Source organism: Carassius gibelio, chromosome A21 (assembly GCF_023724105.1).
Source record: "Carassius gibelio isolate Cgi1373 ecotype wild population from Czech Republic chromosome A21, carGib1.2-hapl.c, whole genome shotgun sequence".
Taxonomy (NCBI): domain Eukaryota; kingdom Metazoa; phylum Chordata; class Actinopteri; order Cypriniformes; family Cyprinidae; genus Carassius; species Carassius gibelio.
Window position 1 is genome coordinate 3392604 of NC_068391.1, and position 24629 is coordinate 3417232.

The following is a 24629-nucleotide window of genomic DNA, read 5'->3' on the forward strand; positions in this document are numbered from 1 at the left end:
TTTGCGAAAGTGAAAATGAGGTTTGAGAGCTCTGGTGAAGAATATTTTCATTAAATAAAGCCGTTGCTCACAAAGCTACTGGTAAGACTACTGAAGATTCAGAACATAATGCACAACTGGTTTGTTGTGGTTTAACATCACTTTAGGAGATGGACAGCATCTGTCCCCATCTTCTGTGCTCCACTGAAGGAAGTCAGTCATACAGGTTTAGAACATGAGGCCAAATAAATGATGATTATCAGCTTCAAATGCACCTCTTTCATCCTGGAGGGTGCAGGACTTTCTCTAACACAGGAAGAGCAGATATGACCCATCCTGGGATTGCTAGTGTCCATAGTCACTAGTGACAGATGTGCCCACTCTGAACTCTGAAGGGACTTCACAAAAGCTGCCTGAACATGAGACAGCAGCTGAGGGCGAAGGATGGAATCTGCTTGTGTGTTTGACAGAGTTCAGCATCTTAAAGGAACAGCTCAAACAAGAAGTCAAAATAGTTTGCAGAATGTTTGTGCAGCTCTTCTAAACAATGAAGCTACGCTGTAAAGATTATCTAAGTTGTACAGAAAGACTATTAGAGTACGTTTTACAAGAAAATACATTCAGAATGCTGTTCAATTCATTGCTACTTGCTGTTGCACTTTGTAATTATTTGTGAAATTTATGTTATGAACACTTTTTTGAGTGTAAATGAGAGAGTCAAAGTCATGCAAACTATTTTTATGGAGCTTTATGGTAATTTTTCACACAAAGCGATCATATAGCTTCAGAATACTACACTGGAAAAACACGCCCTGAAACAATTCTTAATAAATTTCAAAAATACTTAAAGAAACAAGAAGTTGCATTGAATTAAACATTACATTTTAAAGCAGAAAGACTGAAATAGTACTTTCTTGTAAACACTACTCTCTGTTTTCCTGCATTGGAACTTCATCTTTCCTTTTTCTAAAAGCTGTTGTTCACCTCATGTGATTGACAGAGGTTAAGGTCCAATCAAACTATTAGAGGGGCGGGGCTAAGGGAGCCAAAATGGCCACAGGCACAGCTTCTGAATTATCCTGCAGGGTTCAAGGGTGATACACAAGCTGAATGAAGCAGAATAATTCACATTCAGATAATGAGCGCTCCTCACACACAGTGGTCTGACAATTGAGTCGTGAGGAAGAAAAACCAAAGGAAACTCAGAAACCTTCTGATGTTATACAAACAGAATATATTGCCAAGACTCAAACTTAAAAGTACAGTGAACTCAGAAATGAATATTTTGTCATTATTTAGTCACCTTAATATAATTGTAAACCTGTATGACTTTTCTTCTGAGAAACACCAAAGGAGATGTTTGGAAGAATGTTCACGCTGCTCTTTTTCATGTAACAAACGCATAGTGACTTTCAATCTCCATGAATGACAATAAAGCACTATTAAACTAGACGGCATATGGACCACCTTTATGCAGCTTAAGCTTTCATAATCATCTGTGTTTCAAAGCAGAAAAAGTCATATAGGTTTGAAAAGACACAATGGTGAATAAATGATGACAATTTTCATTTATAGGATAAACTATCCCTTTAATATGCAGTTTTTAAGATGCATATTCATATTGCTCTTCGAACAAATGATTCATATATATAACCAAGTAAAACACAGCAAATATCAATAAATAGCTTCAGTGGTGTGGGATAGCATGATGCAACCATACAAACATGTATATAAAACAAAGTTGTGGTTAAAATGCTCAAGTCTATATGCAAATTATACCCCATTTAGAAAATAAAAACTAAAAATGTTTTTCTCATCACACATTGATTGTATTCACAAGAAGATGCACTACAGTTCAAAAGTTTGGTTTTATTAATATATATAAAGAAGTCTCTTCTGCTCCCCAAGCCTGCATTATTTGGATTAACAACACCGTATGAACTGTAATATTGTGAAATATTATTACCATTTAAAATAGCTGTTTTCTATTTGAATATATTTTTAAATATATTATTATTCCTGTGATGCGCTGCTGTATTTTCAGCATCATTCCTCCAGGCTTCAGTGTCACATGATCTTCAGAAATCAGAATAATATTATCATCAATGTTGAAAACAGTTGTGCTGCTATTTATTTTTGTGGAAAATACAGTCACTTTTAATTAGTATATTACATCCTTGCTGAATAAAAGTAATAATTAATTCTTTAATAAAAAGAAATGTTTTCAACATTGATAATCAGAAATGTTTCTTGAGCCGCATATGAATGATTTCTGAAGATCATGTGACACTGAAGACTGGAGGAATGATGCTGAAAATACAGCGGAGCATCACAGAAATAAATTACATTTTACAATATATTTACATAGAAAACAATCATTTGAAATTGTAATATTTCACAATATTACTGTTTTTGTCTTTCATCAAATAAAGGCAGAAGAGACCTATTTCAAGAACATTCAAAAATCTGAATGATTCCAAACTTCTGACCATTAGTGTATTTGAATAAGAAGTTCCATGGGCATAATAAAAGCAAGGACTCATTTCTATGACAATGCAAGATGTACATAATGAACATGCTCTGAAAAACCCTAATGCTCAGGATACACACACACACACACAAACGTATAGTGAAAGCAGTATCGGGTGAGGAACACACACTTCAAGGCTTCTCCCCACACAGCAGAGCAGCATTAGATGATTGACAGTGAACACACACACACACACACACACACAGAGCAGTGAGCCGTTCGCTCTGGTGAGAGTAAGACCAGCAGGCTTGCGTTTGGGTCTCAGCTAACAGCTCTTCAGCAGCTTAACAGGAAGTTACATCACAAAAACAGGGGGCTGGGGCGGTTCAGCAGGCGGCTCCTGAGGCCGACAGCAGGATCATGTAAGCGTGCCTGTTTCTTCAGGAGGGGCGAAGTGACTCAAAAGAAGAGAAGATGTTGAAATCGGAGGATCTGACGAAGTAAAACATCCCTGATTTGCCATTGTGAAATGACTGAGGTTTGATTAGTGATGAAACTTAATCGGCTGAATCTCACAAAAATGCCTTAAAATCAATAAAGCAAACAGACAAGAAATTAAGAAAAGAAAAAACTTTTTAAATTAGACATTTGCTTAATTTTCATAAAAACTTCAACCTCTAAATTTCTTCGTATCATAGTGCATTTTTTATTTAACGCAATGCATTATTCTGATTTCATTCGTAGTGATTTACTGCTTAACAGAAAAAACATAGAAAATAAAAATAATACATTTAAATCAAATTATAGTATTTTTTAAATGACGATAATAAATGTCAATTCAAAAATCTTAATAGTACTCAAAATACTCAAAATCTTGTCCGTTTTCGGCTAAATATAAATTCTATATTCTTGCTTTTGGAGCGAAATGTGACCAGTTTCTGTGAGATTCACCCGTTTACATTCAGTATTCGTTTCTATGAAGAAGCCCCATTTTTCAGCTTGTGAGTATTTCAGACCAGTAGTTTTGATACCTGACTTTATCACAGGAGAACTTGGTACAGTATTTGCTCTGATAATGATGATCTGCTGTCATTTACTCACATCGTGGTCTCACAGAAGCAAATAATTAATCAGGCATATCAGAAGCAAACACTGAGCTCTTTCAAGTGTGTTCATTTAATGAAAGCATGGTTCTGTGTTCTTAGTTTCAACAGTCTCGAGGTTATGGTTTGAGTCACTCGGCCCACCAGTCACATGTATATGAGTGTGTGTGTGAGTGTGTTTGATCACAGCAGGTATCTGTGCCGGTCTTCATCCAGTGTCAGATCCACCACCTCAGGAGGAGGAACCCAGCCGGACTGCGCCGAGACGGACGTCCACTGAGCCGGAGCTCTCTGCTTCCAGGAAGAAAGAGACTGAATCACTCCACCGCGAGGAAACCTTGAGACCACGCTGAAAATAACATTACAATAGCATTACAACTCTTGGGAAAAATAAACAAACTTTAGCTTTAATTCATCCTTCTACAAATGAAGGCCTAGAAAGTCTTAAATCTGAGCCAAAAGTCTTAAATCCATTGCATCAAATACATAAAAAAAGGAATATCTTACTCCGCATTTTTACCTTACTTTCCAATTAAATTCTGTAAATGTCCTTAAAATAAGGTACATTTACTTAAGATAGGAAATGAAGATATGAAGTCTTGTTTTCCGAGAAATTTAAGCAACTTTACGCTTGAAAAAAGTACTTGTGTCAATAGGGTGTGAAAACCTGTTTTCCCTTCGAGTTAAGTGGATATTTTTTTGTTCTAATATTTGCTCCATCTGCAAATACTTGTTCTTGATTTAAGGATAAACTCAATTTTGTTCAATTTCTCTGAAAACGGGATTTCTTGCGTCTCAAGTGTTTATTATTTTAAGGATGCTTTATTGGAAATCAATAAGAAAAAAAATGCAGTGCATACAACATTTGATGCAATGACTTTATGAATTGAGGCCTTCATTTATGATTTAATACTTTTTAAGAGCTGCAAAATCCCTGTCAAATGCCGAATTTTCAGTGTCAGTTCATGAAACCCAATGCATTAAGAAATGCTAATGAATTGATCCCTATAGTAAAGTACTAAAACAAATTCAAATCCTATTTCATTTAAACTAAAATCCAATTATATTAACAATGACTTTGGAAAGATTACTTTAAAACAGATGAATGAATGTGCACATGCAAATGGCTCAAATCATATAAATTATGGAAGCATATGGGTAGCATTATTCAATTTGGGATGTAATATGCAAAATGACAATGCAATATGTAAAATGGCAATGCATTTCTGTATTTACATGTACATTTTCCAATACATTTGTGCAATGTTTGGTGCAAAATGAAAATGAAAATTAAATTACATAATTTTCATTTGCCATTTACTACACCAGTTTTAAAATGTAAAATGAATATTAATTTTAACGCTTTATAAGTTGCAAAATTAAAATGAAAATGTATTACAGAAATGATTAGATATGTTTAACATGTTAAAGAAAAAACTGTGGCAAAATGATCATTTAAATGCTATTTTTCTTAATTGCATTAACACTCACAGTCAAGACACTTACGATTGCATTTTCATTCGGTGTCACGCAATGAATGTAGCAAAACTCAATGTGCACATTGAAAATGCATTCCGAGCCGATCACGTGTCCCCGCCCTCGCGCCACGTCAATCATTGTGTGAACAAGGCGGGGCTTACAGAAGGTCAGAGACTCAAGTCTCAAGAAGACGATTCAATCAAATGAGACAACATGGACAAGACAGTTGGTCCGTGTATGTTTTGATCATTTCGGTTTATGGCTTCAATATTTCATTCGGACTTGTGGGCGGAGCTGAAACGCTGCTTTCATCTGATTGGTCGAATCGGAGCGGTTTTCATCTGACAGCCTTCAGCTCGGTCTTGTCATTCTTTCAGGCAAAATAAGAGTCAGTGCGAGTGAAGCACTGAAATGTCTGAAACTACACTCACTGTTAATTAGCATAATATTTGAATCAGATGTAGCTGGGCACATAATTCGTGCTGCTGAGACCTGCAAATTATTTCTAGGTTGTAGTATTGTATGAATATTGTCCCACTGATAAATACAGTGCAAATAGTTCTGTCCCTTTGGATAACAGTGAAGTGGAAATTAAAATCAATAATAGACTGAACAGTTCCATGTCTGTAACATTTACCACTCTCATCTTTTAAGTCATAAGGCACTAGGTATGTGTGTGTGTGTGACATTAATAAATAATTGTAAAAATGAATATAGTTACATTTCTAAATAAAAATAGTAAAATTAGCTCTATGCTGCTCAGTGCTCCTGTAGCCTACCCCAGAGCGCCCTCTCGCGGCTGTAGACGGTAATGTTTTCTCTTGGTCTTGAATAAATGTGACATATAGTCCAGTGCGACTTATATATGTTTTTTTCCTCGTCATGACGTATTTTTGGACTGATGCAACTTATACCGAAAAATACAGTTAACATTATTATTATTATTTATTATGAGAGTAATTGACACAGACTAGAACTTTAATGTTTCACCCAATTCAGCTCATATCTTTAGACTCGTCCGACTCGTGTTGCTTGTATAACCGGCCAGACTTACCTTCCCAAAAAATCCTATTTAATTTTATTTCATAAATTTAACTATAGGCTATTTATTTCCACTTTACTGTTATCCAAAGGGACAGAACTATTTGCACTGTTTTTATCAGTGGGACAATATTCATACAATACTACAACCTAGAAATAATTTGCAGGTCTCAGCAGCACGAATTATGTGCCCAGCTACATCTGATTCAAATATTATGCCAATTAACAGTGAGTGTAGTTTCAGACATTTCAGTGCTTCACTCGCACTGACTCTTATTTTGCCTGAAAGAATGACAAGACCGAGCTGAAGGCTGTCAGATGAAAACCGCTCCGATTCGACCAGATGAAAGCAGCGTTTCAGCTCCGCCCACAAGTCCGAATGAAATATTGAAGCCATAAACCGAAATGATCAAAACATACACGGACCAACTGTCTTGTCCATGTTGTCTCATTTGATTGAATCCTCTTCTTGAGACTTGAGTCTCTGACCTTCTGTAAGCCCCGCCTTGTGCACACAATGATTGACGTGGCGCGAGGGCGGGGACACGTGATCGGCTCGGAATGCATTTTCAATGTGCACATTGAGTTTTGCTACATTCATTGCGGGACACCGAATGAAAATGCAATCGTAAGTGTCTTGACTGTGAGTGTTAATGCAATTAAGAAAAATAGCATTTAAATGATCATTTTGCCACAGTTTTTGCTTTAACATGTTAGACATATCTAATCATTTCTGTAATACATTTTCATTTTAATTTTGCAACTTATAGAGCGTTAAAATTAATATTCATTTTACATATTAAAACTGGTGTAGTAAATGGCAAATGAAAATTATGTAATTTAATTTTAATTTTCATTTTGCACCAAACGTTGCACAAATGTATTGGAAAATGTAAATGGAAATACAGAAATGCATTGCCATTTTACATATTGCATTGTCATTTTGCATATTACATCCCAAATTGAATAATGCTACCCATATGCTTCCATAATAAATGAGCTATTTTTGTTTTATTGCATTTAACATGTTATATATACTTATACAGGTGCTGCAACAATTTTATTAAATCACGTATTTGTTTTTGCATCTAAAAAAATAGTTCTGTGGTATGACAGATGATTCTTTAATAGTCACAATTACTAAGGGGTAATGATAAATGGCAATTCTATTGTAGTTTAAATGTAGAAGTAGAAGCAAATGATTGTTTAAGACCAAAATATGATGTGCATGGTATTGCTTACCTAATTAGCATATGAACACTACTAAATGACTGCTGAATAAGGATCAGTTCACCTGGCGTTCTCTTGAACTCCGACGATCTCCACTTCACTGTCGGTGGACGCCAGACTCACCTGAGATGGCTTGACTTCTACTGCACCTACAGACACACAAAATACTTCATTCAGCAACGGTAACTAATTCAAAAATGTTTAAATTACAAAACATGATTGGTTGCAGTGCCGACGGAGGTGGTGTGCTGTGGCCCGACTGGGTTTGCAAAAAATCCTTCTGTTCAAAATTCATGAAAACACATCCCTAATGATACAACTACTGCAGTGGCTTCCCACTTTCGTCAACGGAAAGGTTTGACAAGCGTTCCCAAAACTTCTCTTTGGTAGTGGAAGAGATTGCGGTCTAAGTGTATGTTTTGATGCACATGTTTGAAAGTACTAATATTAGTGTGTGAATTGGGACACTGTCATTGTGTACGAGTGTAGAGTCAATCGACCATCCTGGAGACGGAGTAACAGTAAAACGAACCTGAGAGCGACTGAGACTGCCGTTCCTGTTCGGAGTGAGTGTCTGAAATATCATAGTGTCCAATCACTGCAGGACCCACTGCAACACACACACACACACCATTCAGAAGATTCGCCACCATATCTGTATGTCCCTAATTCTATGAACTGGTTTCTTTTGAAAATCGATTTATCTTTCTAAACGCTGGATTAAAGATTAGTGTTAGCAGACTATAAAGCTTCAATCCTCATTTTGAACACAAACAAAAATATTTTGAATAATGTCGACTGTAGCCATTGACTTCCATAGTATTTTTTACATCCTATGGAAGTCGATGGCTACCGTCAACTGTTTGATTATCAATATTTTCTAAAATATCTTCTTTTGTGTTCAACGGCAGAAAGAAACCCATACATGTTTGGAAACAGCTTAAGTGAGAATAAATGATGACTGAATTTGAATTTTTGGTCAACTATCCCTTAAATGTGTATGTTTGACACTGGACTAAAATTTAGATTTCAACAACTTTCCCCCAAAAATATACAATTTGGGGATCCCTCCCTCCCACCGTGTCACATTTGTGGTGTTTGCAGTCAAAAATGACCAAATATAGTTCCTTGTTATGCTATACTGACAACAAATATTGAACTCAATCTTTTTAATAGTTTTTTTCAATTAGCACTGGTTTTGTATTTCGTTTTTGCACTGACTGATCATAGGCCTCCTTGATCTGAGCTTATGCACTTCAGTTTTTGAGTGAATATTGATATATATATATATATATAAAAAAGTTTCATTTTATTCCAGAATACAACATTTTCTAAAAGAAAGACTATTTCAACAAAAATTTGTCAGATCTTTTTTTTTATCCAGTGAGAATTGATTTGAGTGTCTTCTGTATGTTTGTTATAATAATAACAAAATTATATATATATTTTTATATAAAATAATTTACACTGACAAATTGCTCCCTCTAAGACCAGGAGGATTTTTTATTAAATAGGTAATTTTTTTGTTTTTCAAAAAAAAAAAAAAAAATATATATTTTTTTTTACAATATAGCCCTGAATGGACATTAAAAGTAAACTACCTGGACAATAAGGCTATGAAAATCAGGTAAAACAGATGCATGCTGGTAAAATACTAGTATATTTATTTACCAGCTTACGACAGAGCAGATAACACACATCAATAATGTGCTACATACACATGAAAACACAAATGAATGTCGCCTGGCACACTTTTACGTTTGGTTAGGCAGTAGTATATGACATTAAACAAAGAAAACATTTTTTGGAACAAATAAAAATACATCTCTGGTTACTCATTTCTTGCTTTCTAACAACTATAAGGAAGAAATTCTCTCCTCCATCTAAAACATTATGACACTAAACTTAGGCAGCTTGGATATTATTACACAAAAAGACATAAAAACGTAAACCATCTCCTTCAGACACTCTATACAGTAAAGCAATACAGCAAACAGCTTTCAAGTCCTCCTGCAAGTCAGTAACACTACAGTAAACCTTGACTAGTGTTTGTGTTAGTGTGTAGGAAGCACATGATGGGCGAATCTCATGAAATCTGGCCAGCTCATATTTCACCCTAAAATCAAAAAGAAATGACATGTAAATATTTTGCAATACAATTAAGTCTCCTTATACCCATAATTTTGAAATTGTGACATTAACAACTGCCTTTGGTGAAAAAAAAAAAAAAAAATCTTATTGCAATCAACTATTTATATATAGATCAGTATTTGTTGTGCTGCTTTTAATTTGCAGATTATTTTAAAAATTAAGAAAATTATTTCAGAAACCTCAATATAATGATAGGTAAAAGTTGATAGCCTGAATGCACTGCAAGTCGCTTTGGATAAAAGCATCTGCTAAATGCATAAATTTAATTTAATTTCATTAGAAGCACCAACTAATTACAATGCATTACAGTAATTGTGCACACCTGTACTTTATTTAAAAATGCATTAAAACCTAATATTTCTTAATATACAGTAGGCTTCCATTGTCTTTATGTAAACATTAACTTTGGGGTAAAACGTGACTCTGACATGATTCTATGGTAATTACCCTTAAAAAAAGGTGATCAATATCTCTTGCCTCCAGTAGAAATAAAAGAAGAATCACCTGTTTATTGCATGTGCATCACAGACTGTATCTATTAGTGTTTGATGATAGTTTGTGTGTTGTAGGTGCATATTAATAATAAAAACCAATGCACAGGCTGTCATTACATTACAGATCTCTACTGTTAGCTTATATCATGCATATTCCGCTTTGGAAGAAGTGAATCAATAAGAAACTAAAACAATCCACAATGCAAACAACAAGAGTTCTTTGGTAGACATGCTGGCCTAGATGAAGACAAAAAGACACATGGCAGTCGAGGCGAAACCTCAGAAGTCTCTTGTGGAAATAACATCATGAAAGAGTTATTATTCTACAGGCAAGACAAATGATTCTTTAAAATAATCCAGGTGAGTGGAAGAAATGAGATCACAGAGGCACTGAGTGTGGAGGGCGGCCCTGAGATGCCAATAGAAGACAATGGAAGATGTTTATAGAAGAAAGACAGATGATGTTAAAGAAACGGTTTACCAAAAAGAAAAAAAAGAGAAAGAAGTTTCTGTCATTATTATATCACCCTCAAGTCATTCCAAACCCATAGGACTCTGACAAAATTGAATTAAGAATATCCAGGCTTTTTACAAAAGAGATTTGGTCAGTTAACCCTACAAAAAAAAAGAAAAAAAAAGTGATTGCAATAATCAACATCTTCTGAAGTCATGCAAAAGTTTTTTATGAAAAGACCCAAATTGAAGTGGTAATTCAATTAAACTGATTTTTTTTAAAAACATTCTTAGAGCCAGAGTTATTATAGCTAAATCCATAATATTTTAAGTAAAAAAAATTAAATGAATTACAATATTAAAAAACATTTAATCTAGTTACCAAGACAACATTTCTCATTTTACTTTTGCTTTTTTATTGTGCTAATATTATCCATGTATAACAAAAACTAAAAATGACAAAACAACCCAGCTAAAAGTAAAACTAAAAGTAAACAGATCATTCCCATTTTAATTTTGTTTAACTGAATGTATTAAAAAATTATATATTTAAACTCATGTATATTACTTGATATTATATATATAAAAAAAAAAAAACTGGAAACATGAAAATAACCTGATTCAAAATATGCATTAAAAACTAAAATAGTATCATAATAGAATGATAATAGTATAGTTGATATGATACTAAAGTTACACTGTCTGGAGATTGACAGCCTCAGTTTCTTGTTCACTTTCAATTAATTGCCACGATATTTCACAATTTCACATTTTGTGTTGGATGCAAGAAGCCAAATGGGTTTCGAAAGGCATGAGGATGAATAAATGTTTAATTGGTTATGAAAACTGATCCTTTAATAGAGAGAGATGGGGAAGCCAGAATGGAGGTGATTTTAATTAGAGATAAAGAGAAAGTTTGTGCAATGTCCGAATCCTCCACTTCAGCGGTCGAATTGAGTCGGCACAGTTGTGTTGCGTTAACGTTCTTTAAACGTTGGGTTCAGACGGCTCTGTGCTACCATTGACACCGGCAGTCTGGGGCGGTGGAACTGTGATGACGCTGACTCGAGCCATCTGATAGGCTGCCAGCGTTTCCTGTGACTCAGACGATGGCAGGAATGAGCTAACGTTGCTCCGCCCCTCCGGATTTTCACTGGACGAAAGATCATCATCCGAATGCATGCGGGTCAGTCTGTCCATCCACACGCGAAAGCGCTCCTCGGTGTGTCTCTGCATCACGGCGAATCGCGTAAGCGCTTCCTCCAAGACTCCGCCCAGGGTTCCACTGGCCACGCCCATGTTGAGTTGGCCCCACCCATGCGCTGATGCTCCAGAAGCGTTGGTTCGGCGATGGCCAGCTTAAAGACAGACGGCAGTGCCGAGAGAGAGACGTCAGACACACAGGAATGCAGAAAGCGGCGGCGTTATTGCGTGCACACCGGCGAGCATGCTGGGAACAATCATGCAGCTCTCGCAGTGCATTCTGGGTACAGTTCACCAACAGACATATGACTTAAGATGGCCTAAAGATCACACAGTGAGATTGATGCCAGCATTTTAACCAGTATAACGCCAACCAACCATTACATATGAAGAAATAAAGAAAGAAGAAGTGTAACGCTTAGAGATTATTAGGCACCATTATGATTGTTTAGAGTCCTGAGAGATGCAATAAAAAGGCTAATTAACATATTACACAAAACTAATCATAGACCTCACAGATTATGCACTAATTTTTTAAGTTAGTGAATGTGCATGTGATTTTGGAGGTATAACTTGGGAGGAAAAACCTTGGAAACATTGCATGTGTTGTTATTGTTAAAACCTTGTTACCTGAAATAAAATATTATATAGAAATAATACTTGAATTAGATGAAAAACTTAAACTTGGACATTAACCTTGACAATTAACTGAAATTAAGTTGAAGATAAAATTACTAACATTGCTAAATCTAAAACTAAAGTTAAAGCTACATACAAATAAAATAAGAATAGACAAAAGCACATAAAATTACTAAAACTAAAAATGTAAAATTAGCAAAAAAAGCTAATTCAATTTTTAAAAAATGACAGCCAACCCCAAATATGAATAAATACTACAGTAGTATATAGTAGAAATAAAATATCACTGCTGCAAACTCGTACGTTTTTTTATTGCTAAAAACTGGAATTACCAAACATTGGCTTTAGAACTACATAAATCTGCACTACTAATTCAATATACAATATAAAGTTATGATATGGTCCACAAAGGATCAGATATACTGAGCTTTAACTCTGGCCATGCCAACAATGTGGAACCACGGGGACATAATGCATTTCCTAACTAACAGATACTACGAAGAAGGATGAATTAACAAAAAAACTGCAGACACATTAGACACACAAGCCACAGATAAAGGACACAAAGACAACAGACACGGAGTCAACTGAAAGACTAAAAGACACAATGAAGGAAATCTTGCAATATTCTAATATGCTAACCTTTAATCCAATATAACCGACCTCCAATCAAAAGGACTTTGCTCTGGATTCATTATAATGAAATACATTTAGTGCATCAGTATTGCTGATCATAAATATACTTGATAATAATGTCATTGTGCATAATTGCCAATTTACTGAATGTCTAGTGTTTCGGCAGAAAAGGTAAGCGACAGCTTTAGACTATCAAATGAACAAAAACGTCACCCAAATTAGCTGAAGTGCTTTTTGTTACACCTTACCTTGGATTTTAAGCTTTTAAAGACTAGCCAGAGCTAGCAGTCATTCTGGTGGGTCACTAAACTCATGGTTCAGATCATATTACGGATATTGAGTTACAGATTGGATAATTGTTCAGATCGGCTAAAAAAAAATTGGTTATCTTTAACTAGTGAAAGCTTACTTTAAGAGCTTCTATACCACAGCAAAAACTACTAGCTTAAATATTAAAGCCAGTAATACAACGGGAATAATTACACAAATGACAAGTTAGATAAATACAACAAAGTTACAAATAAAGTCAGTAATAGTAGTATTCAGGTGAAATGTAATAATTAAGTGTAAAACAACAAGTGTTCACTGCATAAGTTAAATACAGATTAATCTTTGTTAAAGCTGTGGTGTTGTTTGATTAGTGGACAGAAGCAGGTATTTACAGGCTACTGTCTCTTTAAGAATAAATACACAGACCTAATACTGACACACATCCGGTTTCTTTCTCAGCCGTTTACGGTCACTGAAGATATAATCGACTGTTTACCAGAATACCTGCCAAAATGGGTATTTTACTATAGCTTTTGTGTGTATGTGTCCGTTAAAGCACAAAGAGACGTGAAAGAGGAATCAATTGGGTGTTCATGCGCTGTCTGAATCGCGCCTCTCTCTCGATGTGTGTGCGGCAGCAGCTGTATACACAGAAAACGGTGCAGAAGTACTGATTCTAGATCTCTTTCACTTGAATGGTTTAAAATTGCTTGAATGTGTAAATTGGCAAGACAAAACACGTATTCACTCTGTGATGGTTAAACTTAACAGTTAATTTGCGAATCACATGTGTGCCGAACTGTGGGGTCTGGTCCATACAGATGATCTACAATCTGTTGTGTTTCTACTGCAAAGGGTCGGATTTGTGGACATTTTCCATGGGAACTTAATTTGGGGCATTTTGAAAATCTTCCAAGTTGGGAACTTAACAGGAATTAAGTGGAAATTTGGGGAGACTTCTAGAAAATTTATCATATACAAACATTTAGTTTGGTCACAAGCAGACTTGCATGCAAATTAACACAAACTTTAAAAATAAAATTTTAGATTTTTTTGGAATGTGATTAGTGGTCGATCGCTATATCACCAAGTCCGAGATAATAGCCGATATTTGGAATTTTTAAAATATCAGTATATCCCGATTAGTTTTTCAGCTCGGCCCGATGTGTTCATGGTGGGACTTTATTTTGACGACGCTAAAAAATGCAGGGCCTAAGTGTGCACAGCTCATATTCTCCTTGTTCATCGTCATAAACAGTTCTGTCTAATACGAATATAATTCTGTATACAAAAAAAGTATACAAAAGGTACTGTAATGATAAATTTTATATTGTTAGTAATAGAAAGGTAAACATTATAGTACTTTCTCGTATGCCGTCAGCATTAGGCAAATACGCATTTATATCATTTAAACTTTGAATGACTAATGAATATTTAATTTCACAACCCTTGCAAACTTAGTCGAATCCAACTGTGAGATCTTGTGAAGTGTGCATGTGTATCCAGCATGATTGCGTGTTTTTCTGTGTATATTAAATGCTTGAAACTCATTATTTCAAATTATGCTGCTCTGGGCATTTGCCCACTGTCATATTCATGTCATTTTCACTGTGTGCTGTGTGTAAACTGAGTGTTACCCTGGCTTTATTTGAAAAATATGATTCCCAATGCACACAAACTTCCCAGAATATGGAGTGCCCTGTTAGTTACTTTTAATAAAAAAAATGATTCAATATTTGTGAAAAATATTTTAGTATAGTATAGTATTATAAAGTCTAAGTAACTAAATGATTTTAAGTTTCTTTAATATGAATTAATTTTTTATTATATCGGCCCCTCTGCTTTCCAAAATATCGGCATCGGCTGTAAAAAAAAAAAAAAAAAAAAAAAAAAAAAAGGCTGTATCGATTGAGCACTAAACATGATACTTTTTTTTCAGGATTCATTGATGAATAAAAACTTTAAAAAAGAACAGCATTTTTTCAAAATCTAAATCAAAAAATGTTATTAAAAAAATAAATGCTGTTCTTTTTTACTTTTTTATTCTTCAAATAATACTGAAAAAAGTATCACAGGTTATAAAATATATATGAGGCAGCACAACTGTCTAGTAAATCAGCATATCAGAATGATTTTCTGAAGGATCATGTAACACTGAAGTCTGGAGTAATGATGCTGAAAATTCAGCTTTCCATCAAGGGAATAAATTAAATTTTAAGGTACATTACAACAGAAAACCATTATTTGAAATTGTAATAAGTCTTAACAATTTTACTGTTTTGTTCTGTATTTTTGATCAAATAAATGATGAACACAAGCAATATCTTTCAAAAACAGTAATGTTGAAACTTTTGATCAGTACTGTACTTCAGTATAAAAACAGAACACTGGCTAGCTGAAGCTACAAGAAAGGGCATCACAGCTTGAGCTAGCTTAGCACATGATACCTACCCTCATAAATGATCAATGAAACAGTGCTAACTAGCTTACATTTTTCATATCTGATTTACAGGCTGGCTAGCTACTGTACTAACACTTTGGTATTTGCAAGTTAAACTTGAATCTCATAGATCAAATATATTTTAATATCAAAACTTACTTGAATGGAAGCCGGGAAAATGAGGAGGAATCCCCCATTAGGTGACTAAGTGGGATAATGTGTGGGGAATGGTACTTTTTAGACAGGTTTTTTTTTTTATTTCCTCACCTAAATGTTTGATAAGGCATATATTTGTTTTTACAATGGTACAATTTTGTAGCCTACACACGGCATAAGTTAATTTTAAACAAATTTATGCAAGTAACGTGAAACCTCACCAAGATGGACATGTTGACATCATTTTGTGTTCTGGATTCAATAAATTATTTGTGCATGTTATGGAGGAATGCACAGTGCATGTAGGGTGTGTGTGCTGTGTGCATGTGATTGAGGTAGAAATTAAACTGAAATTGCATCAAATCTGGTTGTTTTAACCAAGATTATGCTGTAAGATTTTTTTCACCCCAACTACATTAAAGTTCCCAGTTAATGCAATTTTTTTTTTATCAAATACACAGTTTATTCCAATGGAAATTTTCCAGTCTTGAAAATTCCCAGAATTTTGCAACTCAACTAAAGACGGAGGTCAGTGTGAGGTCAGAACGCTGTTGTATTCTGAGAGCGGAAAAATGTTCCTCACCCGCCGCTTTGCATATGAGTTCATTCAACATGCATGCACAGTAAAACACACCTGACCGCTGCAGGAGATCTGTCTGATGTAATGCTCTGATCTATGAGTGTGTGTTTATTCAACTGTTCTGTCATTCAATAAACATGCACTGAACAATGCATGAGAGAAATGGCTTCACTGAAGGTCCTGGTTTGTTTCAGGACTAAAGGTGGGAATCTTCAGCATCTCACAATTCAATTTCGATTCAGAGTCAATCAGTTCTTGATGCACCTCAATTTATCCAGTAACTTATACAGCACAGGGTTGAAAATCTTTAGGGAGATTTTAAAGTACTGTATACTATAATAGGCCGGCTATCATTCACAAACAAAAATAAAAAATAGTCAGTTTAATAAGAAATAACCAATTTAACTATTTATGTTTTTTCCTCCCCACCGTTTTCTTAATTAGTGAAAAATAAATTTTCTGCCTAATAATTTCTAATGATTACTAGCACCATATAACTTTTTTATTCAGCATTAAGTGAGATGGCCAGATAAGCAATTGTTTACTGTAATTAACATTAATAATAATAATAACAATGATAAATACAAGAATAAATGAATAACTAATTTTACTGAAACCTTGTAGTTTTACTCAATTATTAACCATTAAGAGATATGTCAGATATGAAATGTATTAATAATAGTAATAATTATTATTAATAAAAACAATATAGATGGATAAATACATTTATTGCTGTAATTTATTGTAATTTTCTTAACAGACATTAAAAGTGAGAAATAAAATAAGTCAAGTCAAATAAGTTTTGTTGTCATTAACATTATCATCATGATCATCATCAATAGCATTATTACTATTAATATTTATTGATAAATAAATAAAAATGTATAGCTTCAATCTAACATTTTACTTATTATTGTCAAATCGCAAAAATAAAACTGGTTCCACTGGTTGTCTGACACTTGATAAAAGTCTTACTGGTTGTTTTATAATGAACAAATGAATAATGAATGTTTGTGGATCAATCCAGAATCTATCTGAGAAAGAACCGTGATGCATCGATTTGTTCGCGACATGTGAGTGTGTGTCCACAGAAAGTTGACTGTGTGTGTGTGTGTGTGTGTGTGTTCACCTACCTGGTGCGTGAGAGTTGATTGTCTCTCCCTCGTTGTCAGACGAGGCTGTTAGCGGCGAGGATGAGGATGAGTGGGCCGTGATGTCGCTGTCGCTGGTGCTGCTGTCCTGGAGCACGTCAGGTTTGCGTCTCGCCGCCGCTTCACGTTTCTGCCGCAGCTGTCTCATGCGCTGCTTCTGCTGCTGGCTGCGCGGGCCTCTGACGCGCACGCGTCCGTTCACATGCTTCTCCTGGCAGCGGTTCTTCTTGGCCGCCATTGCAACCGTGGACGCATCGCTCTCAGAATGTGAACGTCGTGACTTCCTGCCGGCCGTCTGAACGGGTGCGGCTGCTTCCTCTGCTGATGAAAGCGTGTCGGAGTCTCCCAGGTGACCGGAGGAGGAAGGCGAGCGCAGGCAGGCGGAGGAATCGCTGTCTTCCTGTGTGGCGGCAGGGGGCGGATCTGTTTCCTGCGGCTGCCCGGGGGCGGAGTCTCTATGAAGCTCCTTTAGTAAGCACGGCATAGAGAGCAGACCAGGTGCCGGCTGTTTGTCAGGACCGCTCTGCGAGCTGATTGGCTCCTCGCATGCCGGGGAACTGCTGGGCGTGGTTTCTTGTCTCAGGGGCATGTCCTGCTCTTCTGCTGTAGCCCCGCCCTCTGTGGGGAATTCAGGGAGCTCGTTGGCCTTCTGGGCATCAGTCATCTCTGGAGGGCGGGGCCAGGGGCGGAGTCTCTGGAGTGGCAGCTAATAGGTGACGAACAGGGGCAGTTGACCTGGAAAACAGGAATTGTGTGTCAGTGTAACAGCTGACAAATGTCTTATGTTTACATGGTTAGTTCGGTTTCTCAGTATTCAACCACCAGCTGAACTACCACGCACCAGCGACACTCTTATCATCCTTTCTACGCTTCACTGGACTCCAGCACACAATGCTGTATTTCCCCAGAGTCTGGCCTTGAAAACTTGTTTTAAAACTTCATATGCATACATTTTTTTTTATTTGCTGCTGCCTCAGTCACAATGCATGAAAATGTACAAAAATCACTTTTGAGAGACTGATGTCACACAAACAGCAACTTATATGCAATATTTAGATCTTAGATCACAACTACAGAAAGTTCATACTGACTACATAAATATTCAGGTAACACTTTACAATAAGATTCATTAGTTAATTATTTTAGTTCACATGAACAATACTTCTGCAGTATTTATTAATCTTATTTCGTTAACTTTAACATTTACTAATGCATTATTAAAATCAAAAGTTGTGCTTGTTAATATTAGCTAATGCACTATGAATTAACATGAAAGACTATTTTCATTAACTAGCATTATGTAAATAACTAATAATTAACTAACATTAACTAATGGAACCTTATTGTAAAGTGTTATCATGACTTCATGAATTTAAACCAAAAAAAAAAACAAGAAAAGTTTATACTGACTGTATAAATGTTGATGACTATCAATTCCATTACTTTTACAGGATATAATTTTTTTTTTAATTTTAAACTTCTCTCAAGAAAAAAAAATAACTACAGATGTTAAAATTGTCCTCTCAAGACATTTAACATCAAAACTCATTACCCTGTTTTACACTTCCTACCAAAACACCGTGCTGTTTATACATCACAACTATTGAACCTTTATTTTTGTATACTGTTATATATTTTTTCTTCCAATTAAAGTAAAAAAAGTCACATAAAAAAATAATCATAAGGAACCATTTTGAACGGATATTTTTAATTATTTTTGCATTGACTGCCACAAATCTGTAGCAATTATTTTAGATACCAAATGTCAACTATCAAATCGAGGAATTAATATACAGATTCTAAAGCTTCTTGCACGTTTTAAAGGAGATCCAACATTCATCCCAACCGCATTTACAGCACTAAACATGTGTCTTAAACTGTGGTTTCCATAGTATTTTTATACTAGTTTCCTTAACATGACTAATATTAGTTCCTCTCGCAGGCACGGAAACACGAACCAATCATCAACGCATCATGTATGAAGATCACGAGCCGCTGCAAATGACGCATGCAACCGTATTTTTATCAGTATGTTTGCAATTAATAAAAATCGTTGCATACTTCAACACCCCAGAATCAGTTTTTAAGTCATAGTGCGTGCATGAAATTCAACGCAACTCAATGCACCGACGCAGCTACGAAAGAAACGAACGGAATACCGCTCTTAAATAATTAGAGAAACAGGAAAAAAGTAAAACAAGCGACACTAAAGTGCAGCACAAACGCTCATCCTACGACAGTTTCTGGAAGATGCACAACCGCTGCACTATAATCGACACATCTGCACCTTGCGTGGATACAGCACGCATAAATGCATGTATAAACGCGTGCATTAATTAAAGTGAACGTGGGATTGGGTCAAAACTGCAGTAGAGGCTCAAGATGGAGAGGCGAAGTGCTGAGCGCGCGCTCGAGCGCCGTCGACTGAAGCTTACCTGGTTCAAATCTGTCCTCATGTGTGTGTTCTCCGGAACATCTCAGGCTCGCAACAGCACATTCATGAGGAAAATATGGAGCTGATAGAAATGTTATGGGATAACTGCTATGCGTTCTCGACTTTGCGGCCGCTTTAGCGCAGTTTGCTAATTTAAAATGTCCTGACTAGCCGTCGCTGGAACAAATGTGTAGTCGTCATTTCCGCTGCGCTGGAGTCGGGAGAAATAAAAGCAGCCACCGTGAGACTCGGAGACGAATTGCGTTTATTACAAGCGGCACAAGTTTTAGAAATCACATTTATTTCATTTATTAACACGCTTTTTATTAGAGATTTTAAATTATTAAAATAAAGCGTTCATGAAGTCTACTTTCTGCTCCAGCTGGGCATCCAGGGCAGCCTTGAAAAAAAAAGAAAATTACTTTAAAATTATGATGCAACAAAGGTAAATAATATATATAACAAAATAAAAAATTATAAATGTCAAATTAAAACGAAACTTATAAATAAAATTACCAGCTCTCGTTTTGCCTCCTCGATTTTCACCCGTGCAAGAGCTGGACTCTGAAAAAATAAAAATAAATAAATGTAATATGAAAATTAAATGAAAACCAGTGTTGTTTTGATATCACTGACATGCTATTTTAGTTATATTAATATTTAAAATCAGTTTTTATATTTTCCATTTTCATTTTACTTAACATTTTGGTAATTCTGTAATTTTAATGTCTTTAATTTTTTAGGAATTTTTATTTTTGTTTTAGTATAAGTTATTTTAGTATATCAAGTTAATCTAAAATTATTTAAAATTAAGTATTTTTTATGGTTTAAGTTTGATTTAATATAATAACATGTAACCTATATAATAATAGAACAATGAGAAAATGGGTAAAATATCAATAATAGAATTTGAGTAACTCTTAGCAATGATTCATTAAGATGTGGATGTGACAATTTTATTGAATAATGTGTCCTTCATACTGTGCATTGTGCTATGACAAAATTAACCAACCCATGCATAAAACAACAAAACACAGCAGTGCTTTCCTATGTTCAATATAATTCTGAAATCTTCATATAAGCTGTACTTACAGGGCTCAAGTCACTATATGGCTCTAGTTTCTTCTTCAAAGGTAGTGATTCGTCTTTCAGAGCTGCGATTTTCTAAGTATAACAGAGGAGAGAAATTAATTAAATTACTTTTTCTTACCAGCCTGTAAATGTAGTTGTGTTACATTGCATATTCAATATATTTGTTACATTTATGAACATATTAAAACCTTAAATTCCGAAAGGAGGTGTGCACAAAAATTTCCACAAAATATATTTATTAAATATCTATAGGATGATTAATGTCTAGGTTTATGTCATTTGACTGCAAAATCAACAAAACTGCACATGGATCATTTTTGGCATTATTATATTTCATTTCAGCAATTAAGACTCTGCATGAATATGGCATCAATCTCAGTCAGTTTACCTCTGATAACTGCAGGATGGCCTGATGGGTAAGAGAATCCTCCATCTGCCGTGCCTCCAGCTTTTCCTGTCACAAACACATCTTCTGTTTGAATAAAGCTCGAGAAACTATACACATGCCCACTGGAATACTTTGCATGCTTATGCATGATATTTTCTAGTTGTATACACTATAACCCATTTCCATGAATTGTACCACTAATATCAAGGCCTTTTTGATGCATCCTCTGTGGCGGCAGAGAAACAATGACACAAAATGGGCTGATGGCACAATAGATGGATCAGTGTGCATTGTCCTATATGCTAAGTTTAATGGTTTTAAGTGCACACACGATTTTTGTTTTTGCAAATGTCCCTGCTAAGAATATCCTGAGAAAAGTCTGCAAAAAAAAACTGCATTTTTGCATAATTAAAAAGTGCACCTTGAATTCATTCAGTCATGTTTGACAATCACTAAAGAATCATTAAACAGCTGCCAAAAAAAAAAAACATCTTGTAAGATACATTTATTATAATTACATTTATTATTTTCTATTTATAGGGGCAAAAGAAAATGCAAAACATTTTCATACTTTTCCAGATCTGTAAATTACTAAAATCTAATTCCCTGAAGAAGAAATGAAACTGTAATTTGACTACTTGATGATAATTTCAACACACACCTGCGCAATCTTATTCCTGCACACGAGATCTCTGGATTTGTTCTTCATGAAGTCCATGTTGAGAAGCCTCTCCTCCGCAGTCGCTGCTTCCACCTGCTGTGTGTGTGTGATCTTCATCAGATCACTGGAAAACATTTTAGATAGTAAGTAAATAAAATAAATTACATTAAAATAAATAAATAAAAATGTTGTTAAATAGAGTACATTTGATTAAAATGTTTTCTTACTCCTGAAGTTTTTTCCGAAGAACAACTGCAGCAGTCATTTTCGTTCTAACAGCAGTAAGTTCCCGCTGCAGCCTCCGGTCCGTTTTCTCTGCCTCCAGCACGTCATTGGTCAGTTTATTGATTGCAGGCATATAGCTGGATATCCAATAGAGTGAAATCAATTACATCATTATTTCAGCAAAGTTTTATATTCATAACTCATTCATAAATCACGTTTTACCTTTTGTAACACTTATCTTAAAAAAAAAAAAAAAGTGTAAAAAAATTATTATTTCAACCATCTATCTATATCTATCTATCTATCTATCTATCTATCTATCTATATATATATATATATATATATATATATATATAAAATGTATCATGCACATAAGGTAAATGGCTTAGTGTGATTTTGCCTGGTAGATGTATGGACCAATGAGATTTCAGGGTTAAGATTAGGTTCTGTGGTTGCTGTTCCAGAACCACCATGCATGTTGTCTCAGGAACATGTCTAAATCAACTCCTGCATGTGATGTAATAGATTTAAATAACGCTTTTATGATGTAGAGTGTTACTTTACCTCCCAAGTGATGTGTCTCTGAGTTTAAGCACCTCAGCGGTTCCCTCGAGTGCCGACAGCAGGTCAACTGTGGGTTTGGAAAGTCCTCCAGCCTGAAGTCCTACTGCCTGGAGAAGCACTTCTTGGAGATGAGTTCCTGTCATAGACAAGCAACCCCAGATTAAATTATTCCACAACAGAAAATGTTACTTTTACAGAACCATTATGCATTAGACAAACTACTTTATCCAAAATGACCTAATGGTGTAGAGTCTCACCATCACTGGCATACTCTTCTGTTTTCTGCTCGTGGTCTTTGATGAGCAGCTCAGTCTCTCTGCATCTCATCTCACTGCTCTCGGCCAACTCATACAGAATCTCCACTGTGCGTGTGTTCACTTCAAACTCCGGCACCGGCTGCTGCCCGAACACCTTTCTGAGCCACTGGCTCACCTGAAATGACACGCATATGCAAATACACTGGTAATGATACACGCATGCATTTTGAGACTCAACAAGTTATTTGTGTCAAATGATACTGAATGACTACCATATCCATTTACATACATACATATATGTATGTATATGTATATACATACATATATACATACATATATATACATATATAACATTTTATTGCTATAGGACGTGTTCAAAAACAATAACAGTGACTATTGTTTTGTTCGCATCTACCATATATGTAAGTCGTAAGACGTATTGTAAGTGATGAAGCTAACGTTAGTCTAATAAGATCAGATAAACACAAACAACGGAACATTTACGCGTTGTGAAGAGATTTACATCGTATTCAGGATTATATTAGTTCAGCATACAACCCTGATTAATTATACAAAGATATTAACTTACGATTTTGCTCTTCTCGCACATTTTACAACTAAATGTGTGTCACATCAACAACTAAACATCCCGCCACTGAATTTGTTCTTCTCGTTCCGGGGTCTAAAAGCGCATTTCTCATTGGCTACCCGAATGAAGAATCGACCAATCAGATTCTTGAAGGCAGAAGCACCGCCCAAACAAAACAAAAGTTTCAAGATAAAAGAAACAATGCATTTATAATTATAGATACATATATATATTCACAGTGCAATATTCTCTTTTTAAGGATAAATTACAGTTTATTGGAATCACAAAAGATTTAGCCAACTGTTTTATTTCACAAAACATTTATTGGAGAAATTATTCTTCTTACAACGAATAAATTAAAACAATGTAATTAAATTTTAATTATTATAGCTTTACATTAAAGGACATATAATGTATAAATAATACATGTAATAATAGTTGTAAAAAGTAATAAATATAATAATTTAAAAAGTAATAAAAATGCCTGTTTCCTTTTTTTTCAGAATTGTTTTGGTTTCAGAAAAAAAGTATTCTGACCGGATATTACCATATGCATTTTTTAATACAGTAAAAAAGTTAATTTACAAAATTATTCATAGATGAAACCATCACATTTTACTTTTTGTAACTCTTATCCTAAAATATATTTTGAAACATTTTATAATACGAGATCACAAAATAAGTTAGCCCAAATATTATACTTTTTTATCCTAGCATTTTTTTGTGTTTGATTATTTTTATTTTTGTTATTATTTTTTACATATTTTAAACTACACAATTTAATAGTATCTTCATAAATGTAAATGTATTTTTTTTTTATCAACACAAACGCCGTTTAAGACATAACGTGGTACAAAGGTGCGCATGCGCGACCAAAGTAAAACTGCTAGGTGTGTAAGTCAAAGTCGCATTTTTAAAGGTTTTAGATGGTTTAAATAACAATA

At 34.9% G+C, this 24629-nt stretch overlaps 2 protein-coding genes across 5 annotated transcripts; both read right to left on the bottom strand.

Moving 5' to 3' along the window:
• Positions 1–712: 712 nt before the first annotated feature.
• On the bottom strand, positions 713–20143 carry ark2n (arkadia (RNF111) N-terminal like PKA signaling regulator 2N). 4 transcript variants are annotated; one of them, XM_052537150.1, is made up of 5 exons: positions 19911–20084; positions 17458–18210; positions 7835–7912; positions 7367–7451; positions 713–3901 (listed from the first exon to the last, which is right to left on the bottom strand). In XM_052537150.1, the coding sequence occupies exons 2-5, from the start codon at positions 18137–18139 to the stop codon at positions 3736–3738; spliced, it is 1011 nt and encodes a 336-aa protein (XP_052393110.1). In that variant the 5' UTR covers positions 18140–18210; positions 19911–20084; the 3' UTR covers positions 713–3735. The 4 variants fall into 4 exon arrangements, with proteins under 4 accessions (XP_052393110.1, XP_052393111.1, XP_052393112.1 ...); XM_052537152.1 differs by having other exon boundaries at positions 3753–3901; positions 7315–7451; positions 19911–20083; XM_052537151.1 differs by lacking the exon at positions 7835–7912 and having other exon boundaries at positions 19911–20143.
• An 8-nt stretch (positions 20144–20151) lies between these two features.
• Positions 20152–23819, bottom strand: haus1 (HAUS augmin-like complex, subunit 1). Its single transcript, XM_052537153.1, has 9 exons — positions 23686–23819; positions 23097–23271; positions 22840–22975; positions 22278–22412; positions 22051–22174; positions 21390–21455; positions 21002–21073; positions 20426–20473; positions 20152–20309 (listed from the first exon to the last, which is right to left on the bottom strand). Exons 1-9 carry the CDS (start codon positions 23704–23706, stop codon positions 20253–20255), a joined length of 834 nt encoding a protein of 277 aa, XP_052393113.1. The 5' UTR covers positions 23707–23819; the 3' UTR covers positions 20152–20252.
• Positions 23820–24629: the final 810 nt, after the last annotated feature.